Source organism: Eptesicus fuscus, chromosome 7 (genome assembly GCF_027574615.1).
Source record: "Eptesicus fuscus isolate TK198812 chromosome 7, DD_ASM_mEF_20220401, whole genome shotgun sequence".
Lineage (NCBI taxonomy): Eukaryota > Metazoa > Chordata > Mammalia > Chiroptera > Vespertilionidae > Eptesicus > Eptesicus fuscus.
In genome coordinates, this window is record NC_072479.1 from 15,861,442 (window position 1) to 15,880,482 (window position 19,041).

At 39.8% G+C, this 19,041-nt stretch overlaps 1 protein-coding gene across 1 annotated transcript in view; it reads right to left on the reverse strand.

Annotated features, from left to right (window-relative positions):
* The window catches only part of ERC1 (ELKS/RAB6-interacting/CAST family member 1), a 534,404-nt gene that overhangs the window by 496,773 nt on the left and 18,590 nt on the right, over nt 1–19,041 (reverse strand). Inside the window, exon 2 of the mRNA XM_054718763.1 lies at nt 3,555–4,378. Within this exon, the coding sequence (XP_054574738.1) occupies nt 3,555–4,223 (669 nt within the window). The 5' untranslated portion in view covers nt 4,224–4,378. The remainder of the gene's footprint in view (nt 1–3,554; nt 4,379–19,041) is intronic.

A 19,041-nucleotide genomic window follows, 5' to 3' on the forward strand; every position in this document is an offset into this window, starting at 1 on the left:
CCCTAACCACTTCTGTCTGCCAGCCTGATCACCCCCAACCACTCCCCTGCCAGCCTGATCGACGCCTAACTGCCCTCCACTGCAGGCCCGATTGCCCCCAACTGCCCTCCCCTGCTGGCCTGGTCGCCCCTAACTGCCCTCCCTTGCCAGCCTAGTCGCCCCTACCTGCCCTCCCCTGCCAACCTGGTTGCCCCCAACTGCCCTCCCCTGCTGACCTGGTCCACCCCAACTGCCCTCCCCTGTAGGCCTTGTCCATCCCAAATGCCCTCCCCTGCAGGCCTGGTCGCCCACAACTGCCCTCCTCTGCCAGCCCAATCACACCTAACTGCCCTCCACTACAGGCCTGATCGCCCACAACTGCCCTCCCCTGTAGGCCTTGTCCATCCCAAATGCCCTCCCCTGCAGGCCTGGGTCCCCCCAACTGCCCTCCCCTGCAGGCCTGGTCACCCCCAACTGCCCTCCTCTGCCAGCCCAGTCACCCCTAACTGCCCTCCACTGCAGGCCTGATCGCCCACAACTGCCCTCCCCTGCTGGCCATCTTGTGGCGGCCATCTTGTGTCCACATGGGGGCAGCCATCTTTGACCACATGGGGGCGAGTGACCACTTGTGTGTTAGAGTGATGGTCAATTTGCATATTACTTCTTTATTATATGGAATGATATAGAATAAGATAGCACTTAGCTCTTAAACTGCAAAACCCATAATTATACCTTGTTATATTTATTTTCTAGAAGCACAATCATACTAAGTTGCCTTTCTTCCAACTTAAACTTGTTAAAGAACTAAAAAAAAATTACAGAAGCATCCTTAAGTTAAACTATCATGAATGTCCACAAAAAGAACTGCTCCTCATTATTGCCAAGAGGACATAACAACCAAAAAAATAAAAAATAATCAAGGCAAAGGACCAAACATGGGAAAAGCCAAGAAACAGAGGATAGAAAATACTAAATTAAATAATAATCAACGAGAAACCAAGATGGCGGCATAGGTAAGCACCTAAACTGCTGCCTCGCACAACAATTTCAAAACTACAACTAAAAGACAGAACGGACATCATCCAGAACCACAGGAAAGCTGGCTGAGTGGAAATTCTACAACTAGAAGGAAAGAGAAAAGCTCACGGAGAATCAGAGGAGCTGAAAAGGGCTGAGGTACGGAGACACGCGTGCAGAGAGGAAGGGCGGCTGAGTGCCTGGCTGGCTTTCTCTGGCAGGAGGGAGAAGGAAGCTCCCACCTGCACTGAACGCCAGTTCCGACTGCACTGAACCCCAGTTCCGGGCGAGACCCTGTGGACCCAGGCTCATATGGGGGGAGTCTGGACTGTCAGGTAGAGAGAAAGGCACACAAAGACTCGGGGAGCCATGGAGTGCAGGGGTCTGGAGGCACACGAGCGAGTGCACGCAGAGAGGACTGACTGCTGAGGTTGCCGCTGGCTTTCCCTAGCGGGAAGGAGTCGGAAGCTCCCAACTGCACTGAACCCCAGTTCCGGGCGAGCCCCTGGGGACCCAGGCTCTTACGGGGGGAATCTGGACTGTCAGGCAGAAACTCAGGGGAGCCGCGAAAGGCAGAGGTCTGGAGGCACACACGCAAGTGCGCACAGAGAGGACTGACTGCTGAGTGCACGGCTGGCTTTCTCTAGCTGGAGAGAACCGGAAGCTCCCGACTGCACTGAACTCCAGTTCCAGGTGAGAATCTGGGAATCCAGATTCATTGGGGGAGAAACTGGACTGTCTGGCAGCAGGCGAAACTCAAGGGCGGCTTTCCCTCAGAGGTACTTGCAGCAATTACCACGGGACACTGACACCCAGGGGCCTCATAGGGCAGGGCTGACGAAAAGCCAAGACTGTCTGCTCAACCCTGAGACTCCGCCCCATCCAAGCTGAGCATAGAGGCTTTTGCAATTTTGCAAGTCTTGTCTCAAGGGTGTCTTCAGCACAGAAGTTCTCCCGGCATAGACACAGCTGACCCTCACAGCCAACTGGCTTGGAGGTCAATTCCTCCCAGTGATACCAACAACAATCAAGACTTAATTACAACAAGGCTGTACACACAGTCCACAAAGGGGTGCACCAAGAGTGTAAATGGGGAGGCCGACCCACTGGGCCCTATAGGACACCTAGCACACAAAGCTACCCTACCAACTCAGGGAAGCAGCGAAAATGCAGAGACAAAGAAACAGATCACAAACGAAAGAAATGGAGGAAAACAAATGACTGGATATAGAGTTCAAAACCACGGTTATAAGGTTTTTCAAGAATTTCCTAGAAAAGGCTGATAAATTTAGCGAGATCCTCGAGGATATGAAAAAGGACCAACTAGAAATTAAACATACACTGACTGAAATAAAAAATATTATACAGAGACCCAACAGCAGACTAGAGGAACGCAAGAATCAAGTCAAAGATTTGAAATACAAAGAAGCAAAAAACACTCAACCGGAAAAGAAAAAAGAAAAAAGAATCCAAAAAGTTGAAGATAGTGTAAGAAGCCTCTGGGACAACTTCAAGCATGTGCCAGAAGAAGAGAGAGAGCAAGATACTGAAAACCTATTTGAAGAAATAATGGCAGAAAACTTCCCCTACCTGGTGAAAGAAATAGACTTACAAGTCCAGGAAGCGCACAGAACCCCAAACAAAAGGAATCCAAAGAGGACCACACCAAGACACATCATAATTAAAATGCTAAGAGCAAAAGACAAAGAGAATCTTAAAAGCAGCAAGAGAAAAACAGTTACCGTATTTTCCGGCGTATGAGACGACTTTTTAACCCAGGAAAATCTTCTATATGCCCAGTCGTCTTATATGCCAGAAAATACGGTAATTACCTACAAGGGAGCACCCATACGATTATCAGTTGATTTTTCAACAGAAACTATGCAGGCCAGATGGAAGTGGCAAGAAATATTCAAAGTGATGAATAGCAAGAACCTACAACCAAGATTACTCTACCCAGCAAAGTTATCCTTCAGAATTGAAGGTCAGATAAAGAGCTTCTTAGATAAGAAAAAGCTAAAGGAGTTCATCACCACCAAACCAGTATTATATGAAATGCTGAAGGGTATTCTTTAAGAAGAGGAAGAAGAAGAAAAAAGTAAAGATAAAAATTATGAACAACAAATACATATCTATCAACAAGTGAATCTAAAAATCAAGTGAATTAAAAATCTGAGGAACAGAATAAACTGGTGAATATAATAGAATCAGGGGCATAGAAAGGGAGTGGACTGATAATTCTCAGGGGGAAAGGGGTGTAGGGGGTGCGGGAAGAGACTGGACAAAAATCGTACACCTATGGATGAGGACAGTGGGGGGGGAGGTAAGGGCAGAGGGTGGGGTGGGAACCGGGTGGAGGGGAGCTATGGGGGGGGGGAGGAGAAACAATTGTAATAATCTGAACAATAAAAATTTATTAAATTAAATAATAATAATAATAATAATAAGCAAGATAAATGTACCAAAAAGGGAAAAACCTAAGAAAAGAAAATAATGGTTCATTTCATTTATATGCATGAATTCAGACAGTAAAAGCAAACATACGGAAAAAAACTAACCTGGTTTTCCTCCTGCACAACTCTATACTGTTCCTTCCAAACAGTGATTTTGGAAGCTTCATCTTTTCTGAGGGCTCGCTCTTTCTTCAGCTCTGGGCTCCAGAAGGTCTTGATGCTATTCATTGAAGAACTTAATTTGCTCTCCTTTACTTCCACATCCTTCCGCAAGAGATCATTTTCCCTTAATACTTCCTTCAGCTGTGTCTGCAGATCCATGATTGTGTTATCTCTTGCCTGACGAAGAGAGTGAGGAACAGTAGATGCCATACTCACAGGAGGGAGGTGATGCTCTCCAAATGCTATGGTGTCACTAGCAACCCCACCACTAGCTATATTAGGGCTACTGCCCATAGCAGTCATCCTAACACCATAAGGCAGACGTCCCCCAGAACGGCCAAGTGTCATAGTGCTTTTAGGTGTTTCTGAACCCACATTTTCATGATCACTTAGGTACATAGGGCCAGATGTGGCATAGGCAGCATTTAAGGACTGGATATTCTCCATTGAAAGGGTTTTCCCACTGCCACCTCCAACACTGCTTCCAGAGCTCCCTCCTGTACTATTGGTTCGACGATGGCCCAAGCGAGGGGAACGCGGAAGCCTAGGTGAACGCCCAGGGCTCTGGTTGCTCGGTTCCACCTTCCCAACAGAACGAGCACTTCCATACATGACTGCAAGATGAATTTATGTACAGGAAAGGTATAAAGCAGAGAGCAAAATATGGAACTCCGTGAGGTTTCTCGATGGCTGTAAGTTTGCTGAAGGCAAATCAGAAATAACTGGTCCTCAGCTGTCCAGTCTTGAAGAAATATCTTACACCATATCTGTAATGAGAAGATCACACAGTCAATCCTCCAATAATAACCATTTCCCTTCTAAGAAACACTTCATTACCCCCACTTGAGGAAGCTCTCCCTTCTAGCCTCTGTTTACTCATGCATTCAAAATTTGTTTACAGCACAATTTATTTCACAGTAAACATCATTCTATAAGTATTTCACATTTCCCAAAAACTGAATATTGAAACCATACCAAGCAAATGAAAAAGTGCCAAGGAAAAGATAAAACTGTTTGAAGATATGATTTTCTAACTGAAAACCCAAGATTATAAAATGAAAAGTTATTAGGACTAATAATAAAACACAAGTTTGTCAGATACAAGATCAATATATAAATAGCAATACTTTCTTGTACATTAGTAATAATAATCAGAAAAAGTGATTTTTTAAAAGTTCATTCACAATAGCAACCATAAAAACACTTTGATATAAATATAACAAAAAAAAAGGCACACTTTTTTTTTTAAATTACAAAACTTTACTGAAACACCTGAACAAAAGAAAAGATATCCATGCTCATGGATAAGAACACCAACACTGGAAAGGTGGTCAGTTTTTGCCCAACTACTTCAAATTCCAATGAAAATCTCTACAAGATTCTTAACATAACTCTAAAGTTGACTCTAAAATTCAAATAGAAATGTAGGGATACAAGAATAACCAAAACAACCTGAAATAAAAGAATAAAGAAGGAATATGTCCCCTAAATAGCAAGATAAATTACAGGTCCAGGATCCTTTATTTGCAATCTAAAAATCCAAAATATCTAAAAAGTGTTTTGTTTTTTTCTTTTTAACTCAGGAACAAAACCTGACCTGATCTAAGGTTACTTATTTTTTATATGCATCTCAGTGTGATTATTCGTATACTTCATTGAGAAAATAATGTGGACTTACAGGATATTGCATAATGCCCATTGGGTACTAACATCATTCTGAGCACTGAAGAGTCTCAGATTTGACTTCTAGTCAAGGGCACATACCTGGGTTACAGGCCTCAGCTGGGATGAGTGCAGGAGGCAACCGATCAGTATGTCTCTCTCATAATGATGTATCTCGCTGTCTGTGTGTGTGTGTCTCTCTCTCTCACCCCGCCCCACTTCCACTCTTTCTAAAAATCAATGGAAAAAATACCCTCAGGTGAGGATTAACCAAAAAGAACAACAACAAAAACTGAGACGTTTGTTTTTTATAATCCAGTAAATTTTGAGGTTACTCTTTGACTAATGTCAATGAGGTTACTCTTTGACTAATGTCTTTTGAGGTTACTCTATGAAAAACTATTTTCATAATACTATGACATTATTTGCCTTTTTCACAGTACATTCTCACAAATGTATAGAAGGATTTTCCAGAGGTACAGGACATGTGGTATTATCCCACTGATAGCTAATGGAATGTGTCCTTGTGTACTCTTATGTATTAAAATTTTGTTTTACTTTATAATATGATAAACAGTAATAGATATAGCCTACATAAACAAAAGCTATTTAGCATCCTCATTATTTTTTAAGTGTGTAAAGGGATGCTGGAACTAAAAAGTTTAAGAACTACTGCTCTAAAATTTAAATATGACATAATCACACACACCAACATACACTGAGTAGCCAATTATGATCTCTGAAAACATTAATAATCTGGCCACTCAGATTTTGTGTGTGTGTGTGTGTGTGTGTGTGTGTGTATTAGAGGCCCAGTGCATGAACTCGTGCATGGGTGGGGTCCGGCCAGCCTGGCCAGGGGGAGGGGACATGGGCGGTTGGCCAGCCTACCTGTTGGTTGAAGTCCTGGTGGAGGGGACAATTTGCATATTAGCCTCTTATTATATAGGATATACAATGAGTGGCCAGATTATTATGCGTTCAGAGATCATAATAATCTGGCCACTCAGTGTACATCCTTTGATGGCTTCCCAAAATAAGAATCTAAATTCCTCAGCTGTGCATATAGGATTATTCATGATTTGGGCTCTGCCTACCTCTGTCTAGGCAGGTTACTTCTGGACTACTCTTCTTTGCATATGACAGCTATAATCAAGTGCCTAAACTTTAATGAAATACCATGCTCCCTCTTGCTTCCATGACCATCCTCATCCCCATCAACTGGCTACGTAAGTACTTACTACTCATTCTTCCAAATTAAGTTTAATAGTCACAATCCTGCATGATCCTTAAATCCCTCAGTCTAATTTTAGTGCTCCTCTTATGGAACCAGGGGCTTTTTAAATTGTAATGTACTTACTATGTATTAGTTAATTGCTTCCTTAAAGGCAAAGGAATGTCTCATCTGCAAAACCTTGCACAACGCCCAATTCAAATCAAGCAAGCAATAAATGTTTGCTTAATCTACAAGTTAAATTAAATGCAGTAAAAATCACTAAGATAGTTCATTGTCCATTCAGAAGGTGGTAGTAATCTTGAAATTCGTTTATGAAAACGGCAACTAAATGCAATGTAAGACAAATATAATGAAAGCCTTTTTTAAAAAAAAAATGTTTTTATTGATTTTCAGAGAGAGAGGAAGGAAGAGGGATAGAAAGATAGAAACACTGATGATAGAGAAACAGCAACATCAATTGGCTATCCCCTGCATACCCACCACCGGGGAACAAGCCCGCAACCCGGGCATGTGCCCTGACCAGGAATCGAACCAGTTACCTCTTGGTTCATGAGTCGATATTCAACCACTGCGCCACACTGGCCAGGCAATGGAAGCCTTTTTATAATTTCCTTAATTTTAATAAACTTTATTTTTAACTGTACCCAAATTCCATAAATTGACAAACTCCTTCTCTATATGCACTGCTATGTGATTTTGACCTGAAAATCATTTAAAAACTTACTCAATGGTCAAGATTTCAATTTTTTAAAAAAAAATTAACTGTTCTTCTTACATGAATAAAAATGGGAAATTCTGTAGCTAAATCTTAGTTCCAAGAAGACAGCATAAGCTCAACAAGAACAGATTAATGCCTCTCATCTTCTAAGAAATTAAAAATTTATACAACAGAGTAATCATATGCAGAAAATATGCCTATGAGCACAAATGCTCTCAGTGCTGAAAAACCTCTATTAAACAATCTGTCGAGTTAATATTATAGCCACAGATCTATTCAGTACTTAAAGTGAATTTTCTTATCCTATATTTTGAGTCTTTAAAAATACTAAAAAATATAAGCACAGCTTTTAAATCTCAAGTTTGTCCAGATTTATGTTTATAAAAATTTCCTAAATTCTAACTCTGACAAGAACATTCATTTGGTATTTGTGAACAACGAAGTTCTACCATCAACTCATATTTCCACATTCCCATTTAAAAAATTACAATCTTGGGGCTTTTCTATTTTCACCAAAGAAACACTCATAACTCAAAAACAGCCTGAAAGTCTCAAAATACTGGGTTTCCCTCTCATGAGAAGGCACAGGTGTTTCTCAGAAAAACAAGTCAAGAAAACTAATATTAATTCCATTTTGGTGATATATATACTTATAAGCAAAAAAGTATTTTTCAGATATACAAGACAATCAACATTTAAAGGGATTAGGGTTTTTTAAAATATGTTCTTATTTATTTCAGAGAGGGGAAGGGAGAAGGAGAGACAGAAACATCAATGAGAGAGAATCATTGATTGGCCGACTCCTGAACATCCCCTACTAGAATCGAGCCCGAAACCCAGGCATGTGCCCTGAACCAAGAATCCAACCGTGACCTCCTGGTTCATGGGTTGACACTCAACCACTGAGCCACACCTGCTGGGCTAAGTTTATTTTTAAAGCAATAAAATGTGCCCTGGCCGGTGTGTCCAATGGTTAGAACACCGCCCCCATGGACCAAAGACTTGCAGGTTCAATTCCTAGTCAAGGGCACGTACCTATGTTGCAGGTTAGATCCCTGACCCTGGTACAGGTGCATGCGGGAGGCAACCAATCTGTGTGTCTTCTCACATAGATGTTTCTTTCTCTTTCTTGCTCTCCCTCTTTCTTGACCCCCTTCCCAGCTCCCTTCCACTCTCTCTAAACATCAATGGGAAAAATATCCTTGAGTGAGGATTAACCACATAAGTAAATAAATAAAATTTTTTAACTTCCCAAAATGAAGTGGAATGTCAAAAGTTAAAAATGCTATTCCAAATCATGAAGCAACAACAGCACTCAAAATACCTGGATATAATAGTTTTTATATTATCCTCCTTAACAATGTTGACCTTTGTATTAAGGCATATTAGTAACACTATGTTCAAGTATGAAACCTAAAATGTGAGCTGAAATCTTTTACAGAGTAAGTGTAAAAATATGGAGTAACAAATATGCAATGTATAGACATACCTAAGTACATTGCATTCTAACAAGCGCCCCATGAAATAATTCTTTTTTTTATTGTTTAAAGTATTACATATAGTTTACATATGTCTCCCTTTCCCCACATTGACCTCTCACTGGCCACCCCCACCCCCCAGCACAAGCCCTCACCCCCCTAGTGTCTGTGTCCATTGGTTATGCTTATATGCATGCATACAAGTCCTTTGGTTGATCTCTTACTCCACCCGTCCCCCCACCCCTGCCTCACCTTCCCACTAAAGTTTGCTAGTCTGTTCGATGCTTCTGTCTATATATTTTTGTTCAAGTTAATGTTGTTCATTATATTTCACGATGAGTGAGAACGTGTGATATTTATTTTTCTCTGACTGGCTTATTTCGCTTAGCATAATATTCTCTAGTTCCATCCATGCTTGTTGCGAATGGTAAGAGTTCTTCCTTTTTTACTGCAGCATAGTATTCCATTGTGTAGATGTACCACAGTTTTTTAATCAACTCATCTGCTGATGGGCACTTAGGCTGTTTCCAAATCTTAGCTATTATAAATTGTGCTGCTATGAACATAGGGGTGTGTATGTCCTTTCTGATTGGTGTTTCTGGTTTCTTGGGATAGATTCCTAGAAATATATTACTGGGTCAAATAGGAAATAATTCTTACTGTGCTCCTGAGACTTAGTCATGTAGTGGCTACCAGAAAAGATCTGGGGAGATGCAACTCCACTATTTAAATGAATAGCTTTCAACAAGTGGATCTTTCAGAACTTTTGTATTTTCATCTATGAAACAGACATAATATCTTCTTCAAAGGATGGCAAAAGATCAAATCAGTAAGTATAAAATATCTGGTTCTTGATATGTTTAAATAAATGTCAGTCATTACATTTCTAAGAATTTATCTTACACATATTTTCACACAAGTGGAGAAAACTAAATAAGAATAAACTGCAGAATTCTTTGAAATAACAAGATTCTGATAATAACCTATATAATTATGGGAATGCTGTGCAGCTATTAAAAAGGATAAGTAAGTCTGTATGTACTGATAAGAAAAATACAAAATATACAAGATACAGCCCTGACCAGGTTGCTCAATGATTAGAGTGTCTGCCGGCTGAGTAAAAGGTCACAGGTTTGATTCCCGGTCCAGGGCAAATACCTTGGTTGCAGGCTCAATACCCGGCCCCGGAAGGCAACCAATTGATGTGTCTCTCTCACATCGATGTTTCTCTCCGCCTTCCCCGCCTCCACTCACTCTAAAAAAAAGAAAAAAGAAAAAAAATCAATGGAAAAAAATATCCTCAGGTGAGGATTTAAAAATAAAAGATATAAAGATACATTTTTAAATTAATAAAAAGAGAAATACAAGAAGTCATGGGGAAAGGTGAATTTTTACAATTTTATTTTCTGTGCTGAGGTCTTATTTTGCTTGTTTGTTTTTTAATTTTATTTTATTGTTTAAAATAGTAGTACATATGTCTCCTTTTTTTCCCCAATGACCATCCCCCGGCCTCCCTTACCCCCCGGCACATGCCCTCACCCCAACACCCCTCCCCCCAGTGTCTTGTGTCCATTGGTTATGCTTATATGCTGAGATTTTAATATGAATTACTTTTATAACTTAAAAAGTAACTATAGACCCACACTTATTTGGACTACTCATTTTTAACAAAAGTACAAAGGCAAAACAGTAGAGAAAGTAAGGCAATTATGGTCCCCACAACAGGAGATCGGAACAGTACATTTTCATGGCCATCACAGTCCATCCCTTGCATTGCATAATTACTTCGCATGGGGATAGGAAGCAGCTTCTCTATGATTCTCACAGGCCTCTGTTCTTGTTGGGAATCATAGAAGAGGAAGGTTATTACAACAAACTACAGCTGTTGTTCATCTGAAAAGCACAGAGTACTCATCTTTTCCCTCCTCTACTCTTCTAAATTGCACTCATCCTTAGTTTTCATCTCAGCAGATCTTAGTGGCTTATCCAATGGCAACCCAAACTTCCATTCCTAAGGGTTCTAAGCCCTTAAAAATTATATTCATCTCATATGTCCATTCATAATTAAGATGGTGCAAGAGAGTACTAAAAGGTACCCAACTGCATTACATAGATTCTACTACATGCATTATTCTCTGCACTAATATGTTCATAATGGTGAAAAATTACCATCAAAATGTCTAGCAATGAGCCCTAGCTGGTTTGGCTCGGTGGATAGAGCGTCAGCCTGCAGAATGAAGAGTCCCGGGTTTGATTCCAGTCAAGGGCACATGCCCAGGTTGTGGGCTCAATCCCCAATGTGGGGTGTAGGAGGCAGCCAATCAATGACTCTCTTTCATCATTGATGTCTCTCTCTCTCTCTCTCTCTCTCTCTCTCTCTCTCTCTCTCTCCTCTTCCCCCCCCCTCCCTCTCTCTGAAATAAAAATATATATATAAAAAATAAAATAAATAAAATAAATGTCTAGCAATGAGGCACTGGCTATATAAGTTAAGGCACAACTATAAAATGAGTTATTATCTGCAATGGGCTCAAAAGTGTCCCCCAAAAATTCATGTCCACAGACTTATATGACCTTATTTGAAAACAGGGTCTTTGCAGATGTACCAAGTTAAGATGAGTTCTTATTAAATTACTAGAGGCCCGATGCACGAAATTCGTGCAAGAATAGGCCTTCCTCCTTCCCCCGGCTGCTGGCATTGGCTTCCCTCTGGCACCCGGGACCCTGGCTTCCCTTGCAACCCTGGCTTCATCCAGTCTAATTAGCATATTATGCTTTTATTATTATAGATTATTATAGATGGTAGGTTCTAAAGTCAATAACTAGTATCTGTCTATGAGAAAAGAGATTCAGTTACAGACATACAGATAAGAAAGACCATGTAAAGATGGAGGCAAAGATTGGGGTGATGCAACTACAAGCCAAGGAACACCAAGGCAGGAACTACCAGAAGCCAAGAAGAGGCAATGAGGGATCCTCTCTAGAGCCTGTAGGAAACAAGGCCCTACCTAAACTGATTTTGGATTTCTACCCTCTGGAACTGTGAGAGAATAAACTTCTGTTGTTTTACATTACCAAGTTTTTAGTAATTTGTTATAGCAGGCCTAGAAAATTACCATCTCATTATAGATTATGATGTAGCTCTATACTTAATTATAGAGAATGATGTTTGTAATCTATTGTCAAAGCAAAAAGAAAAAGAAAAAAGTTATAAACACAGATTCCACCTAAGATTTTTTTTCTTTTCTTTTCTTTTTTTTTGGGGGGGAGGGGGAAGAGGGGGTTGGTATGTGTATAAAACTGGGTAGTAAGGTTTCTGGTGATCTCACTTTCCCTTCAAATCATAAATATTTTTCTATGAGCATACACTATTTTTTTGTAATCAGGACAAAATAAAACTATTTTAGGGATTGGTAATACAAAGATATATAACAGAATGGGTATACTGCCCTAAGATAAGGCTCTAGATCAATAGTTCCCAACCTGTTTTTGGCCATGCCCCACCTAAGCATCTCTAAAATCCTGATGCCTCCCCTGTGACATATAATTCTTATTATTCAAAAAGTTAACTCCTATTCACATGGAGGAAGCCTGAAAGGCCATTAACTTGGTCTAAACAAGCTTCCAAAGAACATGGCATCCATGAAAGAGAAAAATAAAAGAACTAAAGGACAGTTAAAGTACTGAGGAAGAAATCACTAAGAAATTGTTTAAAAATAATAATATTAATAATAATATGAATAATTGGTAACGAACAACTGAAGTTTATTCTCTCATAGTTCCAGAGGGTAGAAGTCCAAAATCATTTTAGGCAGGGCCTTATTTCCTACAGGCTCTAAGACATGAAAAAATAGCAAATAAAGTTTCAAAACATATAATAGAGAACTGAAATGCATAAATATGTCACAATATATATTTACATACTGTATATGATGACCCTAGAACAATAAGAAATGCAAAAAACTGCTCTTCCCTGCAGGCCTGGTCGCCCCCAACTTCCCTCCCCTGCAGGCTTGATCGCCCCCAACTGCCCTCCCTTGCAGGCCTGGTCCGTCCCAACTGCCCTCCCCTGCTGGTCTGATTGCTCACAACTGCCCTCCCTTGCAGATCTGGTCACTCCCAACTGCCCTTCCCTACTGGCCATCTTGTGGCAGCCATCTTGTGTCCACATGGGGTCAGTCATCTTTGACCACATGGGGGCAGCCATCTTGTGCTGGAGTGACGGTCAATTTGCATATTATTCTTTTATTAGATAGGATAGAGGCGTGGTGCATGGGTGGGGGCCGGCTGGTTTGCCCTGAAGGGTGTCCCGGATCAGGATGGGGGTTCCCTTGGGGCGTGGGGCGGCCTGGCAGAGGGGCCTGTGGTGGTTTGCAGGCCGGCCACACACCCCAGCCACCCAAGCGGAGGCCCTGGTATATGGGATTTATTTATCTTCTATAATTGAAACTTTGTATCCTTGAGCGGAGCCTAGCCTCCTGCTCACTCTGTGGCCGCAGCCATTTTTGTTGGGATTGATTTATCTTCTATAATTGAAACTCTGTAGCCTTAAGCGGAGGCCAAGGCAGGCCAGGGCTGTGGAAACTTGGCTTCCTACATCGCTGGGGGCAACTCAAGCCTCCTGCTCTCTCCAGCTCTGTGGCTGCTGCCATTTTTGTTGAGATTTATTTATCTTCTATAATTGAAACTTTGTAGCCTTGAGTGGAGGCCTGGGCCCGCCAGGGTGTGCAGAAAGCTTGACTTCCTCCATTGCCAGGGAAACCCAAGCCTCCTGCTCTCTCCGTGGCCGCAGCCATCCTGGTTGGGTTAATTTGCATACTCACTCCTGATTGGCTGGTGGCGTGGCTTGTGAGTGTAGCAGAGATACGGTCGATTTGCATATTACTCTTTTATTAGATAGGATATAGAACCAACCATACAATATGACGCCTTTTATGTCTTGTTTCTCTCATTTAACATAATGTTCTCAAGGTTCATTCATTTTGGAGCATGTATCAGCAGTTCACTCCATTTTATGGCTGAATAATATTTTGTTGTACGGATAGTCTACCTTTTGTTCACCTATTCATCAGCTGATGGACATTTGGATTGTTACTATTCTGAGTACTACTACTATGAACATTCGTGCACGAGTTTTTGAGTGGACATATGTTTACAATTCTCTTGGGTATACAAGGAAGAATGCAATTGTTTGGGCAATATAAAACCTGTTTAACTTTTTACGAAAATGTCAAACTGTTTTCCAAAATATCTGCAACATTTTATACTCTCATTAGCAATGTATTAGAATGTAAAATGTTTTAATTTCTCCACATCCTCATCAACAAGGGTTACTATCCATCTTTTATATTATAGTCATCCTAGTGTATCTGAAGTGTTATATTAGTGTGGTCTTAACGTTATGACTTTTCATCTAAATACTATTCTTCAAAAAGTTTGAAGCCAAATATATTTGGTGTCCATTTTGATACTACACATTAATATATTTAACCTGTGACATTAAATATTATTAAATGAGTAATACATGCATGTCGAAATAAAAACTCAAACATTAAAAAGTAAGTCTCACACCCCCAGTCCTTTTCACGAGCGATAACTACTTTGACCATTCTTTTAATTCTGTAATTTACCTCACATCTCTAAATTATTTAACTTTAAATTTTTTTATTTTTATTAATTGATTTCAGAGAGGAAGGGAGAGGGTGGGGGAAGTAGGGAGGGAGAGTGAGTTAAACTTTGAACTGTTGTTCCACCCATCCATGCAACCATTGGTTGACACTTGCATGTGCCCCAACCAGAAACTGAACCCGCAGCCTCGGAGCATCAGCAGGCTACTGATCTGTAGTTTTCTATTTTTGTGATATCTTTGCCAGATTTTGGTATCAGGATTATATTGGCTTCATAGAATGTGTTAGGAAGTATTGCCTCGCTTCAATTTTTGGAAGATTTTGAGGATACATTTTAAGTCTTTGAATATTTGGTAGAATTCACTGGTGAAGCCATTTGGTCCTGGACTTTTGTTTTTTGGGAGGTTTTTGAAGGTTGTGTCAATATCCTCACTACTGATCAGTCTAATTAGATTTTCCAATTCTTCATAATTTACACTAGGAAGATTACATAATTCTAGAAACTTATCTTCTTTGAGGTTATTGAATTTGGTGGCATATAGTCTTTCATAATATTCTAGTATATCTCTGTATATCTGTGATGTCTGTGGTGACTTCTCTCATTTCTGATTTTGTTCATATGGGTCTTTCCCTTTTTCCCTAGTGAGTCTAGCCAAGGGTTTGTCAATTTTATTAATCTTTTCAAAGAACCAGCTCTTTATTAATTTTTTGTAGTCTTTTTGTTCTCTATTTAATTCAATTCTGTTCTAATTTTTATTATTTCCTTTCTTCTCCTGACTTTGGGTTGCTTTTGGGTTTCTTTCTCTAGTACTTTAATACGTGATGTTATGTTGTTAACTTGGGATTTCTCTTGTTTCTTGAGATAGGCCTATAATGATATAAACTTCCTTCTTATTACTGCTTTCGCTACATACCAGAAGTTTTGATGTGTTGTATTGTCAATTCTCACTTGTCTCTATATCTTTTTTTTATCATTCTACATATCTTTTTATCTGATTTTTTTATTTCTTCTTTGACACAGTCATTTTTTAGTAGTATGTTGTTTAATCGCCACATATTTGTGGGTTTACTTCTTTTATGCAGTTGGGTTTCTAATTTCAAGGCATTGTGGTCAGAAAATAGGCTAGGTATAATTTCAATCTTCTTGAATTTGTTGATGCTAGTTTTGTGACCCAACATATGGTCTATCCTTGAGAATGTTTCATGTGCACTGGAGAAGAATGTATAATCTGATGTCCTGGGATGAAAGATTCTGTATATGTCAATTATGTTCATTTAGTCTAATGTTTTATTTAAAGCCAATATTTCTTTATTGATTTTCTGTTTGGTTAAGCTGTCTAGAACTGTCAATAGAGTATTAAGGTCTCCAACTATGATTGTGCTTTGATCTGTTTCTCCCTTTAGTTCTGTGTATATTTCGGTGCTCTCTAGTTGGGTGCATATATATTGAAAAGTGTTATGTTTTCTTGATGTAGTGTTCCCTTTACCATTATAAAGTGTCCATCAAACTCTTATCATTATCTTAAAATCTATTTTGTCAGATATAAGTATGGTTACACCTGCTTTTGATGTTACTTTCTTGGAGAACCATTTTCCACCCTTTTACTTTGATTCTACCTTTGTCTTTACAGCTTAGCTATGTCTCTTATAGGCAGCATATGGTTGGGTTTTGTTTTTTGATCCACTCTGCTACTCTCTGCCTCTTTATTGGTGAATTCAGGCCATTTACATTAAGGTAATTATTAATGTATGAGGATTTCCTATAGCTATTTTATCTTTTGTTTTCTGATAATACTATGCCTCCACTGGTTCTCTTCCTTTATGTTTCTGTCTATTGTTTTTGTTTGGTGGTATTCTATATCTCTGTTTCCTCCTTTTTTGTGTGTGTGTGTGTCCTGGCTTGGGGATTTTTTTAAATTGTTTTTCTTTATTGATTAAGGTATTACGTATGTGTCCTTATCCCCCCACTCATGCCCTCACCGCCCTGGTGTCTGTGTCCATTGGTTAGGCTTATATGCATGCATACATGTCCTTTGGTTGATCTCTCCCCCTTACCCCGACCCTCCCCTACCTTCCCTCTGAGGTTTAACGGTCTGATTGATGCTTCTCTGTCTCTGGATCTGTTTTTGTTCATCAGTTTATATATTCCACAAATGAGTGAGATCATGATATATTTATTTTTTTCTGACTGGTTTATTTTGCTTAGCATAATGCTCTCTAGTTCCATCCATGCTGTTGCAAATGATTAAAAAAATTCTTTTTTACTGCAGCATAGTACTCCATTGTGTAGATGTACCACAGTTTTTTAACTCACTCATCTGCTGGTGGGCACTTAGGCTGTTTCCAAATCTTAGCTATGGTAAATTGTGCTGCTATGAACATTGGGGTGCATATATCCTTTCAGATTGGTATTTCTAGTTTCTTGGGATATATTCCTAGAATTGGGATAACTGGGTCAAATGGGAGTTCCATTTTTAGTTTTATGAGGAAACTCCATACCGTTCTCCACAGTGGCTGCACCAGTCTGCATTCCCACCAGCAGTGCAGGAGGGTTCCTTTTTCTCCGCATCCTCGCCAGCACTTGTCGTTTGTTGATTTGTTGATGATAGCCATTCTGACAGGTGTGAGATGGTACCGCATTGTTGTTTTGATTTGCATCTCTGGGATGATTAGTGACTTTGAGCATGTTTTCATATGTCTCTTGGCCTTCCTTATGTCTTCTTGTGAAAAGTATTTATTTAGGTCCATTCTGGCTTGGGGATTTTTGTTTGTGGTCACCATTAGGCTTATAAAAATAAACTTGCATATATACTGTAGCTCTTTTTCTTTTGAGTGCATCTGATCTTCATTCTCCTTTGCTAGTTCAGACCTTTATCCTCTCCCCTTTTATGTTTTTGTTGTGACAAATTATCCCTATTCATGCTGTAAGTTTTTAGGTAATCTTATGTTCTTTGTTTCAGGTAGAATAACTATGTTGAGTATTTCCTACAGTGGAGGTTTTCTAATAATAAAATCCCTCAGCTTCTGTATGTCTGGGAACGTCTTTATTTCTCCTTCATATTTAAAGGGTAATTTTTGCTGGATATATGCTGGATATATATTTATATTATATAAATCATGGCTGATGATTTCTCTCTTTTAGACATTTGAATATTTCGTTCCACTCTCTTCTGGCTTATAGAGTTTCTGCTGAGAAGTCAGATGAAATTCTGATCGTTTTTCTTTGTAGGTCACTTCCTTCTTTTCCCTTAATGTTTTGAGAATTTTTTGTCATTAATATTTGACAACTTTAATACCAAGTGTGCCTTGGAGAGGGCCTCTTTGGATTGAGATAACTAGGTGATGTTTGCTTCTTGGATCAAGGATCTAGTTCTTTCCATAGATTTGGGAAGTTTTCATCTACTATTTGTTTGAATAGACTCTCCAACTCATGCTCCCTCTCCTCCTCCTCCTCCAGAATGCCTGTAATTCTAATATTGCTTTTTCTGATGGAATCAGTAGTTCTGATAGAGCTCTTTCATTTTTCTTTATGCTCAGGTCTCTCTTTTCTTCCCTCTGTGTCATTTCTAGATTCCTATCTTCAATATCACTAATTCTTTCCTCCAGCTGGTTGGCTCTGTTTTCTATACTCAGTAGCTCACTCTTAATCTCCTTAATTGCATGCTTCATTTCCAGGATTTCTGATTGGTTCTTTAAATTTAAATATTTTTGGTAAAGTACTCATTTTGTTCATTGATTTGTTTTCTAAGACCATTGAATTGCCTGTCTGTACTTTCTTGCATCTAGTTCAATATTTTCAGAACTGCAATCTTGAAATCTCTGTCATTTCTATCACATTTCCATGTGTTTCAGCTTGCTTTCTGGAGATATTTCATTTTCTTTCTGGTCATCCTCATTACTGTGGTTATTCATGGTATTTGCTGTCCTACTTTGCCTATGCATTTACCTCTGAAGAGGTCTTTCTACTGTTTCCCAGTAGATGGCACTGAATCACAAGGTGTTTTTTTACTCTGTGATCTCCCAGTCTTGTATCTCCGTGGCTACCCTAAAACAGTACAGCCGTGCTGCTTGGTGGTGGCATTTGTTTTGCCCTCACCATAATGGCAATTCCCCATTCTCCCAACCTACAGCTCTCTGCTCCTCCCAGCCACCTGCTACCTCCATCTTTCTCCCCTCTCCCAGCTGGCCAAGCCATGCAGGCCATCTGTGCTTCCCTCCCTTCTCATCTCCCCATTTATTCCTTGTTGATGCTAGTTTTGTGACCCAACATATGGTCTATCCTTGAGAATGTTTCATGTGCACTGGAGATGTTTCAAGCGCAGGTCTCTCAGGCATGCGTCTGTGTTGAGCAGGGATTTCTTTGTTGAATTATCGTTGGTTAACATGTTGAAATTTCAGGGGTAATTTTGTTCATTAACACTTTTTTCCCCAATTTTTGCTAGTTACAGTTTATTTTTACTTTTCCTTGTGATTAACTTTATAATTTTAACTAATATACATTAACTTGTTTGTTTTTCCTCATCAAAATTTAAACTTTTAAATCCCCACCTCAGTATAAGATGAGGAACCTAGGGTTCAAATACACCCAGCTAGCCCCGGCTGGCTGGCTCATGTCTCAGTTGGCTGGAGCATCATCCCATACACCAAAAACGTTTTGGATACCATTGCTGGTCAGGGCACATACATAGGTTGCTGGTTCAATCACTAG